The 15990-nt window shown below is 35.8% G+C and overlaps 1 protein-coding gene across 1 annotated transcript in view; it reads left to right on the top strand.

Moving 5' to 3' along the window:
• The first annotated feature begins 840 nt into the window (after window positions 1-840).
• The window catches only part of TMEM67 (transmembrane protein 67), a 45135-nt gene continuing 29985 nt past the window's right edge, over window positions 841-15990 (top strand). Inside the window, exons 1-11 of the mRNA XM_040261082.1 lie at window positions 841-1098; window positions 2781-2869; window positions 4723-4816; window positions 5529-5628; window positions 6497-6566; window positions 6664-6738; window positions 11192-11254; window positions 12784-12938; window positions 13068-13176; window positions 13936-14022; window positions 14327-14392. Of these exons, the coding sequence (XP_040117016.1) occupies window positions 873-1098; window positions 2781-2869; window positions 4723-4816; window positions 5529-5628; window positions 6497-6566; window positions 6664-6738; window positions 11192-11254; window positions 12784-12938; window positions 13068-13176; window positions 13936-14022; window positions 14327-14392 (1134 nt within the window). The 5' untranslated portion in view covers window positions 841-872. The remainder of the gene's footprint in view (window positions 1099-2780; window positions 2870-4722; window positions 4817-5528; window positions 5629-6496; window positions 6567-6663; window positions 6739-11191; window positions 11255-12783; window positions 12939-13067; window positions 13177-13935; window positions 14023-14326; window positions 14393-15990) is intronic.

Here is a 15990-nt window from a genome sequence, read left to right as displayed (position 1 = left end):
CTTTGTCAGTGCTTGAGCCAGTCGTCCAACATTACATATTTCAAATCTGTGTTTTTTTCCCCTACTTTTTGGACAAGTGTATCTTGACAAATACATTATTGGGTGTGTCCTTTAACATGAAAATGACCATAAGTTTTGTTGTAAATATCATTTAACGACTTAATGAAACAATACTTTTAATTTGTGTGATAAAATCAGATATTTTCTTGGCTGCGGTTACCTATTTCGCGACTTCTGAAATTGATTTCACGTCCCGCAAGCGGGTCGCTTCATAGAGTCTGAAGTCTGGTCATGCCTGCCAGGCTACAGGGTTAGCTTGCCTCTAATTGATGCTTTTGAATTGAGGCGTTGGAGAAGACTCTTGAGAGTCCCTTGGACAGCAAGGAGATCCAACCAGTCCATCCTAAAGGAAATCAATCCTGAATATTCAATGGAACGGCTGATGCTGAAGCAGAAGCTCCAATACTTTGGCCACCTGATGTGAAGAACTGACTCATTGGAAAAGACCCTGATGCTAGGAATGATTGAAGGCGGGAGAAGGAGACGACAGAGGATGAGATGGTTGGATGGCATCACTGACTCAATGGACATGAATTTGGGTAAACTCCGGGAGTTGGTGATGGACAGGGAGGCCTGGCGTTGCAGTCCATGGGGTCACAAAGAGTCGGACACGACTGAGCGACAGAACTGAACGGAACCGAACCCATCCTTTCCCAGATCGCCTAATTCCCGCGGCTTTTGGTAACCTAGCAACCAGGCGAAGCAGGCCGACATTTCCGGAACACCGGGGCGCCGCGATCCAATCAGCTCTGCAGAGTCGCCGCTGAGGCTGACGGGCCGCGGGAGACGGCCTGGCCGCCGGCGTCTGCACCATGGCGACGGGAGGCCGCGGGCCTTTGGTGGCGATGGCCTCTGGGTCCACCCTGTCGGCTGCGAGTGTGACTCTGTTCCTCTTGCTGGTCCTCCCTCGCGTCTCACAAGCTCAGACCTTCTTTTTCCCTTTCCGGCAGCCGGAGACGTGCGGCCACAACCAGTACTTCGATATCTCGGCGCTCTCCTGTGTGGCGTGTGGCGCCAATCAGAGGCAGGATGCCCGAGGTGAGACGGCTTGGGACGGGCCCTGGCCAAAGGAGCAGCCCCGCCTTGATGCTGTGCCCAGATCCTGGCCCCACCTTGATGCTGTGCCCAGATCCCGGCGTCGCTGAAACATCTTTTTTTTTTTTCCCCTGCGGAAAGAATGTTTCAGAAAGGTTAACTGCCAGCGCCTGAGAGGAGGGTCTCCTTGAAGGATTGAGGCTTAAACACACAACGAAAGAGGTTGGGGAAACCTTGAGTCAGCTACTCGCTAGGCCTCGTAATGAATTTCTTGGCTCCAGTCCCCTCCTCCTCATCAGCGGGCCTTTAGGGAGGCCCCTGGAAAGCTGACTACATAAGAAAGCGAAAAAGAGAAGTAATCTTTGGGGTCGCAAGAGAGTCGGACACGACTGAGCTACTGAACAACCACCAGGACAGTCTGAGAGGTGCTAAGAGCAGGTGACAGGACCTGTTTGGGAAGGAATGCAAATTAGCGCTCGTAAACTTTGGTAGTTTGTTTTTTTTTAATCTCAAATCTAGAAATGTAGAGCTGGAAGGGACCTTAACCATTTATGGTCCAGCCTTCTCAATTTATGGATTAAAAAATGGAAGTCCAGATGAGGTCGTCAAGTCTTCTTTGTCCTGTAAATTGGAGACAAGAAGAACTGTATCTCTTTGCCCTCTGCCTCGACCTTTCTATTTCCACTATACGAAATGTCCATAATAGTATAGATTTCCTTAGTACTTAGCCCTTTCATTGTTGAATATTACTAATTCCCTCCAAAGTCTCTTTATATTAAACTTTTTTTTTTTCTTGAGATGTTCATCATTGGTCCTAGTTGTCCTTTGAAACTGCTCAGGATAAGACGTTCCCCATATTCTAAAATCTAGGATGTTTTTAATCTCAGTTTGGTCACCCACGGTATTAACTTTCTGCCATCTTGAAATTTTATTTGTCTTTAAGTCATTGTGTAGGACAAGTCAGGCTTCTCAGGTGAGGAAGTAAGAAGAAAGCATTTCCCAGACTCATTCTATAAAATGTAAGGTTCATAGTCATGCACCCTGTTAGCATAAGCATTCTACTACATGGATTCCTATTAAGTATCCACTTAATGCCTTCTTAGAGAATACTGGCCTTACCTAGCCAGGAAGTTGAATAGTGATTATCTTATAAAGTTTACTTTAATCTTTCCAAACAGAGGAAAACAGTGATTTATCTTGATAACTTTCCTAATAAGATTTTGTTTTGACAAAATTTGAATTCAGTGAGTATATGTGTATGGTTGGGTAAAATAGACATGTAAAATCTCCCATATCAGTTAGTCAGTAGTTTGGTTATTAGTTTAGTATTTATAATTTAATAATTTATTTATGCTTGCACTTAAAATTATAGCAAACACAATACCTAGTGTATGCCAGACACATTGTAAGATGTAAATATAACACTTTTTATATGCTAATAATGACTAATTTAGTACTTATATTAACCCCACAAGGTACGTACTGTTCCTAATTGGAAGCCAAGGCACAGAACAGTTCCTTGCTCAGGGTCACAAAACTAAGCAGCAGAATCAAGGTCAGAACCCAGGCAGTACTGGCTCCACTGTCTTGCTCTTAGCTCCTGCTTCTCAAGATCTTAAGAGTTATTAAAATTTTCCTATCTTGGAATTTTATTTATCAAGGTCAAATTTGGCTCTTCTTTTTAGGAACTTCATGTGTGTGTTCACCAGGATTTCAGATGATTTCTAATAACGGAGGACCTGATATTACTTGTAAAAAGTGCCCAGAACACATGGTATGGAGTATTTATTTTTTTAAAAAATCTTACTGTAAAAAATAGCAAATATCATTATTTTTTAAACTGTAATTTAATGCTGTACTCTAATATTTTCCCACAGACTTTAAAATTATTAAGCCAGCTTTGTTTTTACTAGAGTAAATTTTGGGAGATTAGTGAAATTTTACATACTTGGAGAAAAATAAAAAGGTATTTTTACAATCTGAAATTTAAAAAGCCATGATATTTTGTTTATTTCTATTTCATAGAGAAACTACTTTATAAAGGAAAATAGATGAATGAATGATATATAGAGTGAGTTCAGTGTCTTAGACTTACTATGTCAACAGTTTTACATAATGATTCATGTTCATAATACCTGAGTGATAAGTTCATCAAATGCCAATTTCATCACTAAATAGATTAAATAATACCTGATGCTGTTTTATTAATCATTTCATTATATCATAATTTTTGGAAAGTTAATGTATTAATAGTTACTATATATGATGATTCTTGATTAACAGAAATGTATCTTCCAATCATTTTGAATAATAAAGAGTCTTAGTGTGGCAATTCTAACTTTCATAGTAATATTTCTTCTCATTTTTTTTTTTCAAAATACAGTATTACCTCTTCTCATTATTGTATTTAAAAAAAATTTAATCTGGGAATTTAATATTTACCATTTGTCCTGGTTTATGACTAGTACTTACAGGTTTGATGATCATTTTCATACTTGAAGTTTTTGGAAATATTGACCCTAGCTGAATTATGATGAGCAAAAGCTACTAATATGAAATGGTGCCAAAGCAGACTAATTTTTCAGTGATGTTACTAAGCTTGTGGGGCTTCCCTGATGGCTCAAGTGGTAAAGAACTCACCTACAATACAGGAGACACTGGAGATGCAGGTTCTGTCCCTGGGTTGGGAGGATCCCCTGGAGTAAGAAATGGAAACCCTCTCCAATATTCTTGCCTGGAAAATCCCATGGATGGAGGAGCCTGGTGGACTACAGTCCACTGAGTCACAAAGAATCAGATATGACGAAGCATATGACACACACACAACTAAGCTATCATAATTTTTAAATAGTCCTATATGTATAAATGTATTAACAAATACAGGGGCATTTTTTGATAAATCCATTCTTTTCAACCAAAACTTAGCATAATTTGTGTCATTGTTTTGTTATTACCATTGTTTTCTATTTATTTTGTTTATATCCATGTTTGTAATAAAATTACTGTATTTTTTTACCCCAGGTTTTTTTCTAAATCATGTAAGTCCAGTTTTGGATGATGTCATATTTTATCAGAAATCTTTACTAGTACAAACTATTAGTGGATTAAAAAAGATCTCATAATTTAAACAACTTTAAGTATATTTATTTACCATAAGATTCATCCATTTTGGATCATAACTTAATTGCTAAAAGCTAATTATTTGAATTTTTAAAAATTAGAATAATTATTTTAGAACAGGTAAGGCTAAACTATTAATTACCTATTGGTATATTCAATACTGTTGAATTTTGTTGCATTTTATCTTGGTAAATTGAAAAACTGGATGACAATATTAATCATGGTAATAAAAGCTCATTTGAATTGAAAATCACAACGAAGAACTATTGCCTTTAGTTCTTAGTAGTTAATAGTAGTCAGTACATAGTTATAATGTATAGCTTAATGTTTGAATATAAACACAAATTGTCTTTCCAGGAAATTTTTATGTAGCTCATATGTGTATAATTTATTTACATATTGCCTACAAATTATACCCTATTGTGACTTGTTAAACTCACATGATCAGTTAAGAAGGAGAACATTAATTAAGAAAGGGGAAATAATTTTTTTTTTTTTTTAATTTAGAAAGGTGTTACTGAAGATGGCTGGAACTGTATTTCTTGCCCTGGTGGTTTAACTGCAGAAGGAAAATGCCACTGTCCCACTGGCCATATTTTAGGTGAGAAGTAGATTCTAGAATGTGTCCTTCTAGACTCTTTTTTTTTCTGTTTCTAATGTGTACATTGTAACCACAGGAAATATAAGTGGTATTTTTTATGTAGCATTTCATAGGCAAAGAATGCTCTCTAGCATACTCTTTTCAGTTAATGGTATGATTAAGATCTTACCATTTAGATCTACCTCATTCTTTTTAATCCACTCCATGGTATTTTATAACTTTGTGCTATTTTAAATATTTAGATTGTTTTCTAATTAGTAATGTTTTGATGAATATTCTTATGTACATAGTCAAGTGTCTCTGTAGGTTAGGTATCTAAAAATGAAGTTTTAATATTATAGAGTGTGTGAATTTATAATACATACCACCAAAAGCCCTCTTAAGTTGAGAAATTTACCAGAAGTCTGTGAAAATACTTGTTTCCCAAAACCCAGTGTAACAGGAGTATGCAGGTAAGAGGAAAGAAAATTTTTTAAGGAAAATATATTAATTTATGATGATGATGATTTGGAAATTTCTGTATTATAATTTTTTTTAATGTGGGAATGGGGAAGGCTTCACTTTTCAATACTTTATGTAAGGTGTTGACATACGTTTTGTTCTAACAAGTTGTTTTGAGAATTATTGGAATAATTACAAGTGGGTTTTACTAAGTGTATAGAAGCTTATATATTGACTATAAATTACATCTTATTGTTTCTGAATTGTTTAGTGGAAAGAAATGTTAATGGAACATTGTTGTCTCAAGCAACTTGTGAGCTCTGTGATGAAAGTGAAAACTCTTTTACAGTAGCAAATGCTTTAGGAAACAGGTAAGCAGTATGCTGGGTGCTGTCTTCATTAATATCTTATTTACATAGAATTTGTGTCTTTCGTATCATATTCCTTAGGCTAGAAGTAGGCATTAACAGGTAAAGAAGCTGAGGTCTGAGAATGAGACAGAATAGGATTTAAATGGGCTTCCTAGGTGGCTCAGCTGTTTGAGAATCTGCCTGCATTGTGGGAGACCTGGCTTCAGTCCCTGGGTTGGGAAGATCCCCTGGAAAAGGGAAAGACCACCCACTCCAGTATTCTGGCCTGGAGAATTCTGTGGAATATATAGTCCATGGGGTCGCAAAGAAGATTTAAATCTTGTTTCTGTCTCTTGCTGGTTGTTTGACCTTTGTTTGTTAAGCCAATGTTCTTGTCTTCAGAAACGGGACATACCATCCACTTCATAGGCTGTTACCACAGCTCAGAAACATCCTTTACATACCTAAAGTTTTTAGCTAAGTACTATAGAGTAAGTGCTCAGTAAAAGGTAGCTATTTTTAGCTATTTTTGTTTTATTATTGATGTTATGTAATTTGTACATATCTGAAATATATAGTATATAATAATAACTTTTATTTGCAATCTGCTTAGTATTTTCTAGGTAATTTGCAATCTACTTAGTATTTTCTAGGTAATTTGCAATCTACTTAGTATTTTCTAGGTACTGTATTTATATATATTATTGATTTTATTTACACCTTGCCTTATAATACAGAGTAGTGTATACTTTTGATATGTTTACTTTATTGCAAGTAATTGCTTAGTTGAATGAATCTATTCTAATCTATTAAGTTAGAAAGACAAGCCTTCAGTTAAATTAGAGCTAGTTCATTAACGTTTTAAAAATAATTTTTGTTGTATTGACAGGTGTGTCCGATGTGAACCAACATTCATTAATACCAGCAGGTCCTGTGCATGTTCAGAACCTAACATTTTAGTAAGGCTAATTACATTGATAATATATATATTTTAAAATTGAATTGCTGATATTCTTACATAAACTGTTTTTTTTTTTTTCTTATTTATTTATGAAGACAGGGGGATTGTGTTTCAGCAACACAGGGAATTTTCCTCTACGTATGATTTCAACTGCACGTTATGGAGAGCTTGTGAGTATGCTTCAGTTTTTTTGTTCTAGTGTTAAGGATATTTGTGCTTTTCTTCCTTTGGTAATTAATTTGGGGCTAAAATGAGCTTCAGTCCATTGTTGCCCAAATTGTCATAGGTTTGGCCATTAGAAGCCCTTTGAGTTTGTTCCTGTGTCTTTTGGACATAACTGTATTTTTCTTGGAACATTTCATATCTGGCACAACAAGATTTCCAGGCTCATCTTATACTTTTCCTGCTTCGATCCTAGAAACAGCTATTTCTCTAAGAAGCTCTTAAGGGTAATATTTAGAAACAAAGATTACCATGCTTAGTATGCCCTCATTAGCAGACATAGCTAGAAAATATATACACACATTATATATAAACATGTGTGTGAGTGTTTGCTCAGTTGTGTCTGACTCTTTGAGACCCCATGGACTTAAGCCCACCAGGTTCCTCTGTTCATGGAATTTTCCAAGCAAACATACTGGTTTGGGTTGCCATTTCTTACTCCAGGGGATCTTCCTGACCTAGGAATTGAACCCGCTGCTCTTGTATCTGCCACATTGGCAGGTGGATTCTTTACCACTGTACCACCTGGGAAGGCCATGCGTATACATACTCAGATCTATAAATGTTTCTGTGTTTATCTTATTGTTTTATGTATTTTCTAAGAGAAACATCTAGTCCTCTGTAGTAATATATCAGACAGTCAATAAAGAATTTCCAAATATTTGAGTCAGTGTCTTCACATTCCCCTTCCCCAAAGACAGTGAGCTTACATCTTGGCTTGTTTTCCCAACTTTAATTTTGAAAAAACTTTATTGCAGAAAAGTTAAAATGTTTTGCCAAATTTGCTTTCTCTGTGTGTGTGTAAACATGCATACACACACATACATTCATATTTTTTTTCTGAACCACTTGAAAATAGGTTGTAGCTGTGTAACATTTTACTTCTAAATATTTTGTAGCTCCTAAGGAAAACAGCATTTTTCTGGTATCACACCTAAAAAGATTAATATAATTATTTGATATACTATTCATATCCAAATTTGTCTACTTGTTTCAATAGTCTTTTATCCCTGCCCTCTTTTTTGGCAAAGGGACCCAGGATCAGCGAAAGATCCCACATTGAAATTAAATCTCTTCAGTCTCCTTTAATTTAGAACAGAGATCTTTATCCTGTTTTGCTTTTTGGATTTTTTTTTCTTTTTTTTTTCTTTTATGGTCATTGACTCTTGCAGAGTCAAGGCCAGCTTTCTTGTAGAGCATCCCAGAGTCTGCATTTTTCTCATTTTTTTCTTATGATTAGAACCTGTGAAACATCTTTTTGGAAAAATATGACATGGGTGCTGTGTATAGCCCATTGTATTATAACATGGAGCACATAATGTCAGGATATCCAGTTATTGATGATGCTAAATTTGACTGGCTGGGCATGGTGCTGGTTGCCTTTCCTCCCCCTTGTAAAGGTACTGTGACTAATAAGTTAGTCTGAGATTTTACTGTGAGACTATATACATATCCTTTTTAGCAGTCATTGATTAATCTTATCTGAATCAGTTATTAAATTGGTTATATCAAAATGGTTTCACAATTTTATTGTTCCTTTTTATATTTTTAAGTTAGCAATCCTCTATAGAGTGCTTTCTTTTCTCTCTGTGCTTTTTTTTTCTCTTTAGCTTTACTGCAAACCCCTGGTATCACTAGTATGTTATGAACTGTCCCTGTTATTCTTCTTTTCAAAGCTCAGTTCAGTTCAGTTCAGTTGCTCAGTCGTGTCCGACTCTTTGCAACCCCATGGACTGCAGCACACCAGGCTTCCCTGTCCATCACCAACTCCAGGAGCTTGTTCAAACTCATGTCCATTGAGTCAGTGATGCCATCCAACCATCTCATCCTCTGTTGTCCCCTTCTCCTGCCTTCAGTCTTTCTCAGCATCAGGGTCTTTTCCAATGAGTCAGTTCTTTGCATCAGGTGGCCAAAGTATTGGAGCTTGCACTTCAGCATAGGCCCTTCCAATGAATATTTAGGACTGATTTCCTTTAGGATTGATTGGTTTGATGTCCTTGTGGTCCAAGGAACTATCAAGAGTCTTCTCCAATACCACAGCTCAAAAGCATCAATTTTTTGGCACTCAGCTTTCCTTATAGTCCAACTCTCACATCCATACATGATTACTGGAAAAACCATAGCTTTGAGTAGATGGTCCTTTGTTGGCAAAGTAATGTGCTGTATAGGTTGGTCATAACATTTCTTCCAAGGAGCAAGTGTCTTTTAATTTCATGGCTGCAGTCACCATCTGCAGTGATTTTGGAGCCCAAAAATTAAAGTCTGTCACTTTATTTTTATTTCCGTTTATTTCCAACAGTTCCATTGTTTCCCCAACTATTTGCCATGAAGAGATGGGACCAGATACCATGATCTTCGTTTTTTGAATGTTGAGTTTTAAGCCAGCTTCTCCACTGTCTTTGACTTTCATCAAGAGGCTCTTTAGTTCTTCGCTTTATTCCATAAGGGTGGTGTCATCTATGTATTTGAGGTTATTGATATTTCTCCTGGCAATCTTGATTCCAGCTTGTGCTTCATCCAGCCAGCGTTTCTCATGATGTACTATGCATATAAGTTAAATAAGCAGGGTGACAATATACAGCTGTGATGTACTCCTTTTCCTATTTAGAACCAGCCTGTTGTTCCATGTCCAGTTCTAACTGTTGCTTCTTGACCTGCCTATAGGTTTCTCAAGAGGCAGGTCAGGTGGTCTGGTAGTCTCATCTCTTTAAGAATTTTCCACAGTTTGTTGTGATCCACACAGTCAAAGGCTTTGTCGTAGTCAGTAAAGCAGAAATAGATGTTTGTCTGGAACTTTCTTGCTTTTTTGATGATCCAGTGGATGTTGGCAATTTGATGTCTAGTTCGTCTGCCTTTTCTAAATCCAGCTTGAACATCTGGAAGTTCATGGCTCACATACTATTGAAGCCTGGCTTGGAGAATTTTTGAGCATTACTTTGTAGCCTGTGAGATGAGTGCATTTGTGTGGTAGTTTGAACATTGGCATTGCCTTTCTTTGGGATTGGAATGAAAACTGACCTTTTCCAGTCCTGTGGCCACTGCTGAGCTTTCCAGATTTGTTCGGCAGTGGCCAAATTTTCAAAGCTCAAATTGTCCCAAATTTGGACTTCCCTTTGGTATAGCTTCTGTGTTATTTTAACATGTCTCCTTCAGTCTTCAGTCACTACTTTGGTTTCTCTATACCATGTTCCAGGCTCAACCAATAATTATAATTTTAAATTGTCACATAATACTCTAGTTTATGCACTGAAATTCATGTAATTGTATGTCTATTGAATATTTAGGTTTTTTGTTATTAATATTGCTGTCAACCATTTTATGCACATAGATGTGTTTTTCCTTTTGGAGAAATTATTGACTTAAGGCACATGTCCTAAGTGTTTTTAAATTCCTGGGTTAAAAGTATGTGGATATTGTTTTATAAAGGATCATGCAGCTTTATCCTTGGCATTTGTCTGTGGCTTCATTTTGCATGCATTTGCCAGTACTGTTGTCAATACTTTCCATTTTTACTAGGTTTTTTTGTGTGTTAGCCAATGTTCTACACATATGTTTTTTCTTACAAAATGAGAATTTTTGCTTGTTGAGGAGAGAAAATAGTGACTCATAATAATTTTATTTCAGATTTTTTGGACAGTTATGGTGCCATATTTCATATAATTTGGTTTTATCACCTTTGTCCATGTTCAGAGAATTTACTACGGATTATGTTTCTCAGTGTCTCATTTTTTAGCAGGATATGCAGATGAGCTTTACAGCAGTGGTTCTTAACTAGAGGGAGGCCTGTATCTGCAGTTTTCAGAGGATGTGCGTGCCTAGGTCTCATTCTAGAGATTCTGATTCATTTGGTTTAGAATGAAGCCAGGCATTTTCTGTTTTCAGGAAATTCCACAGTTGATTCATCATTGTTTGAGAATCACCACTTTGGAGATTTTAAATGTTAGTTTCTCTGTATATCCCCAATCTCCTGTTGCTTAGAAATCATTCACAAATATTTCTTTTTTATTACTTGCAATTTAATACAATGTAATAATCCTAAATCACCAAATATTAACCAAATCTAAGTCAAGGTCTAATTTTTCTTTTATTCTTTTGCACTTTGATTTTCATTTTAGTGAAATGGGCATAATAGGTTTTTATTATTATTATTATAAACATACTTTATTTCCTTGTATCTCTTCTGAGCGATGTGATTTTTGTAATTCAGTCCTACTTGTAATTACTGACATTGGTTGGAATTAATTCTTTTATTCTTATTAGAGTCTGTTTTTCTGATAACACTGGGAAAGTAATATTAGTTATTTCCCACTCAGCAGTATGCACAGTAATGTCTTCCTAAGTGTGTAGGGTTAAGGAATTTCTATTTAAACGTAAAACTAAAATTCATCTTGTTGTTTACAGGGCATATCTTTCACTTCAGAATGGTTTGCAAAGTATTTGCGGTCATCAGCAGCTGCTTGTTGGGTATGTTTGAATTTCTAGAAAATAGTTTTTATTTCATTTCAAAGAAACTGTGGAACCATTTTTTTTTTCCCCAGTTAATAAAACTTTTCTAAGTAGATATATCTGCTTGGTCATATTCTATTAAAACCCTTTCTAAGTGGACTGAAAGAGACTAATAAAGAATATGTTATTCATTTCACACTTATTATACATAAATTAAATATGTTCAGACTTACTTAGCTGAAATTGAATGTTAGGGGAAACTGATTCGTACTATCATTTAGTAAATGTTTGTTGATGACCTACTGTATGCCAGGCCCTTTTCTAAAATCTTTTGTTACCTATTTTAGGAAAAGACAGAAAAATCCCGTGTGGAATTGTAAGTAATTGTCAGGTGATGCCAAGTGCTATAAAGACAAGCAAATTGGGATAAAGAGCATAGAGAGTAGAAGGTGGTCCTAACTTATGGAGGATGGTCAGGACAGGTGTCTCTGAGAGTATGATATTTTGAGCCAAGACTTGGAAGTGGAAGTGAGCCATGAAGATATCTAGGGGAAGAGAATTCTAAGCAGAGACCACAGTAAGTACAGAGGTCCCAAAGCAGGGGTTCTCTGGCATATTCATGCTAAAGAAACAGGAGGTAGACCTAAGTGGCCAGAGCAGTGAGCAGGGAAAATGGAGAAATGAGTTGAAGGATGAAGGGAGTGACTATAAGACCTAGAGTTTACTGGAAGGGATGTAGAAGATTTTGTGCAAAGGCAAACAGTGGTTGGCATCAGGTTTTGAAAAAGATGATTCTAACATGGAAAGTAGGTTTTGTTAGGGCAAAAACAAGCAGGGGGACCAATTAGGAGGTTATTAGAGTAATCCAAGTGAGAGAAAATGAACCTTTGGACAAGGGTGGTTCCATGGAAATGAAAGAAGTGTTAAGCTTCTGGATATATACATTTAAAATTGAGCCAACAAGGTTTAGTGATGAGTTGGATATGAGAAGGGAAAGAAAGGTTACTGCAATGATTTTTATTTGAATAACTGTAAAAACGAAGTGGTCTTTTCCTGAAAGAGAAAAATGAGAAAGACGTTTGAGAGTCAAACTCAACAGATTTTGTTGTTCATAAAACAGATTACTTAAAATAGATTAGATTTATGTGCAATAGATATAAAATAGATTAAATAAAGTAAAAATAGGTTAGATTTCTATTCTAATATTAGGAACCAGTTATTATTCTTTCAAATATAATTATTTCATGTAACAGTTTTTTTAAATGTCATGTTGTAGGTTTTTAGTTGGTTTTTCTTCGTTCAGTTGCTTGTCTTTATATTTTCACCTAAAATTTCAGGTAAAATTTGTAAATTATTAACCTGCCATATGGAAAGTTCTTTTCTACTTTAATTAGAGGAAAGGTATTAAAAGCAAAAGAATATCCAAAAAAAGAATTTCAGAATTCAAATTCTAAGCATAATTAAATTAAAACTAAGCATAATTTTTGTATCAACTTTTGTTTAGGATATTAAAGTCCATATATTTGTTTGTCATTGTTTTCCTGTAGGTGTATGGCAATCTAACATCTTGCCAAGCTCTCGGAAATATGTGTGTAATGAACATGAATTGTTATGACTCCTCTACTTTTGATGCATGTGGATTGTTTCAGGTTATCTTTGAAAATACTGCTGCACTGGGCACTGTTCATTCTGTTTCCTTTTGGTAAGGTTATTCTAATTAATGAACCAAATTTGCAAATTTGGTCATTGTGACCAAATTCAGTGCAATTACTTTCACAGATATGTGCTAAGACCGTTCCCCCATTATTAAAACAATTGTGATTGTTTATAGGAGACAGAATCTTCCATGGCTGTTCTATGGAGACCAGCTAGGATTAGCACCTCAAATACTTAGTACTACACCTCTTCCTACAAATTTCAGTTTTAAAGGGGAAAACCAGGTACAAATCTCTATATTATTGAAGGTTAACTACATTTTGATATATAATTTTGAAAGGTAACAAGAATATTACTAGACATAATTCTTGATAGATTTAAAAAATTTTAGTGACTAAACTAAATCTAAATATTAGCTACTGAGGAACTAAACAACATAGAGTCTAGTTTTCTTACTTGAGTGTGTGGACACCTCTGGGTTGTGTGTTTTGGCAGCAAGAAGTACCTGTGGATTGGGAGGGGTTTCATCACCAAACACAAAACCTTTTCTGTCCTAGATCTCCACATTTTTCAAAAGGGCTGCCAAAGATTGAGTGGGATTCTATGTGTTTCCTCAGCATGTCACAGGTCCAAATTCTTACCTTCATTTTTTTGACCTTCTAGAATGAAAGAATAGATTATTTCCTCCTCTATTCATCCCCCATTCATGCACACACACACTCATTTAACAGATTTGAAAAGAAGTTATCTGTCACTGCCTCTCAATTCTGAAGGAATAGTTTTTGTGTAAAAACCCAGTCCATTTATATTAAGTGTGTTTAATCAGAGAGATACACTGATTAATTTTTCCTCAAAGTAATGATTGATGAATTCAATATTTGGTCTCTAGAAAAAGAAAAGATCATTTGGCAATGAAAAAATTTGTATAGACTATTATATATACTCTGAAAGTCTGAACTCTGAAAGTTTTTATAGACCATTATATATATTCATAGACTTTCAGAGTATGTGACATTATTTTATTCTTGTTTTTCTGTAAGCAGAATACAAAACTGAAGTTTGTTGCTGCTTCCTATGATGTGAGAGGAAATTTTCTCAAGTGGCAAACTTTAGAAGGAGGGATTTTACAGGTGAGTATGATTCTAGAGAGAATCCCTAACGTGTTATTTTTGACTGAGGCAAAATGAGGGAAAAACTAGATTATTGCTTGAATAGAACATCAGTTTGCTTGCTAGAGTTGATTTTTCTTGTTTTAAATTGGAATTTCTTAAAACTAAGTTATAACAGAGAGGCCCCCTTAATTTTTCACTCCCTTGATAACATTAAATAAGTATTATATAAAGTATATATCCATGTTAAGTCTTGAGAACCCTTAACTATAAGCAAAGAAAAGATTCGTGAGACATATTTATCACTTGTGTTCTTTTGTTTTAGCTTTGTCCAGACACAGAGACGAGACTAAATGCTGCTTATTCCTTTGGAACAACTTATCAACAAAGTGTAAGTTGGAACTATTTTAGGCAGTCTACATTTTGGTTTTATTTTTCACATCAGCAATAATTGGAATAATTATTGAATTTTTGAAATTAGTAATTTTTTGTGAAAAGAAAGTGAAAGTGAAGTCGATCAGTCATTTCCAACTCTTTGCAACCCCATGGACTGTAGCTCCTCCATCCATGGAATTTTCTAGGCAAGAGTACTAGAGTGGGTTGCCATTTCCTTCTCCAGGGGATCTTCCTGACCCAAGGATTGAACCTGGGACTCCTGCATTGCGGGCTAATGAATAATTTATGAATGATTTTTATTAATATAATCAGCATGAAAACAGTACCTTGTCATCCATAGAGTCTTAAACATCATAATTGTGTATTTGCTTCTGGCATATAGGTCTTAAAAATAATCTCTACTTTTGAGCATTTTAGAATGAAGCAGAAGTACTTCATTTTTAATAAACAATAAAATGTTATCACTGCCTCCTCTCTCCACCCTCCAGTAACAAAATGCTTCCTTTTCTCTCCCTCCATGCTCGCCTCCCTCCCTCCCTCCCTGACCTTCCTTCCTTTGGTAATGCATTTTAAAACTACAGTATGGGACAAAGCAATATTATGAGCCTTTAAACATTTGAAAGACCTTCAATAGTCTACAAAAATACTTCTTGATAAAATGCTTATACACACACAGAACAAAACTGTGATTCCAGCTTTGTTAAAACAACAAAAAGCACCACTGGGGAAAACAGATGAGAAAAAGAAACATTTTTAACAGTGGTTATCTCTGGATGGTGGGATTACAGATTATTTTCTTTCTTTTCTACATTTTCCAGATTTTCTATCATGAACTTGAATTTGCTTTTATTGTCAGAAATGACTTGTGTTACTTTAAAAAATTGTTGTGTGTCTACTTTGGGCCAGAATAATCAATACTTTTTAAATGCCACTGCTCTGTCCTCAGCATTTTATCATTTTTATCTCATCTGATCCATGAAATAGCTTTGTTAAATACATACTAGTTGTGTTTTGTGGATGAGGAAATGTTGCTCAGTAATATTACGTAATTTGTTCAAATTCTTTCATCAAGTAAATGTTTTGTTAGGCTTGAATACCGTGGTTTTTCCTTCGAACACAGTTGCCTCTCAGGGAGTTCACAGCCTAGTAGAGAAAACAGCTATATAGACAAAGAATTGAAAAGAATGTGATGTGTTGGTCTATAGATATGAACAAGGAACCGTGTTGGTTCAAAGAAGGGTCCTTAACAGTTCCTAGGGAAGTTTGAAAGGCTTTACGCAGTGAGTGACACTTGAGCCTGCAGAATGAATATCAGTTTACCAGGGAGCACAGTGGGGAAGGGAATACCAGGCAGGAACACCATTTGCAGTGTCAGAGAGATGTAGAATAGCATAGTGTACTCAGAGACTATAAGCAGGTTAGTGTGACTGAACCAGAGACAGAGAGGAAGCAGTGGAAGATAAACCTGGCACTATTAAGGGGAGTCAAATCATAACCAGTGATCAGGAGAAAGAATTGGGACCTCACTCCACAGGATAGGAGTTTTTAAACCTTTTTATTGCTGTACAGCTACAGTTGAGAATGAATGTATAA

Source organism: Oryx dammah, unplaced genomic scaffold, assembly GCF_014754425.2.
Source record: "Oryx dammah isolate SB20612 unplaced genomic scaffold, SCBI_Odam_1.1 HiC_scaffold_19, whole genome shotgun sequence".
Lineage (NCBI taxonomy): Eukaryota > Metazoa > Chordata > Mammalia > Artiodactyla > Bovidae > Oryx > Oryx dammah.
Note: the sequence above shows the minus strand (reverse complement) of the source record. Positions and strands in the feature narration are given on the sequence as shown.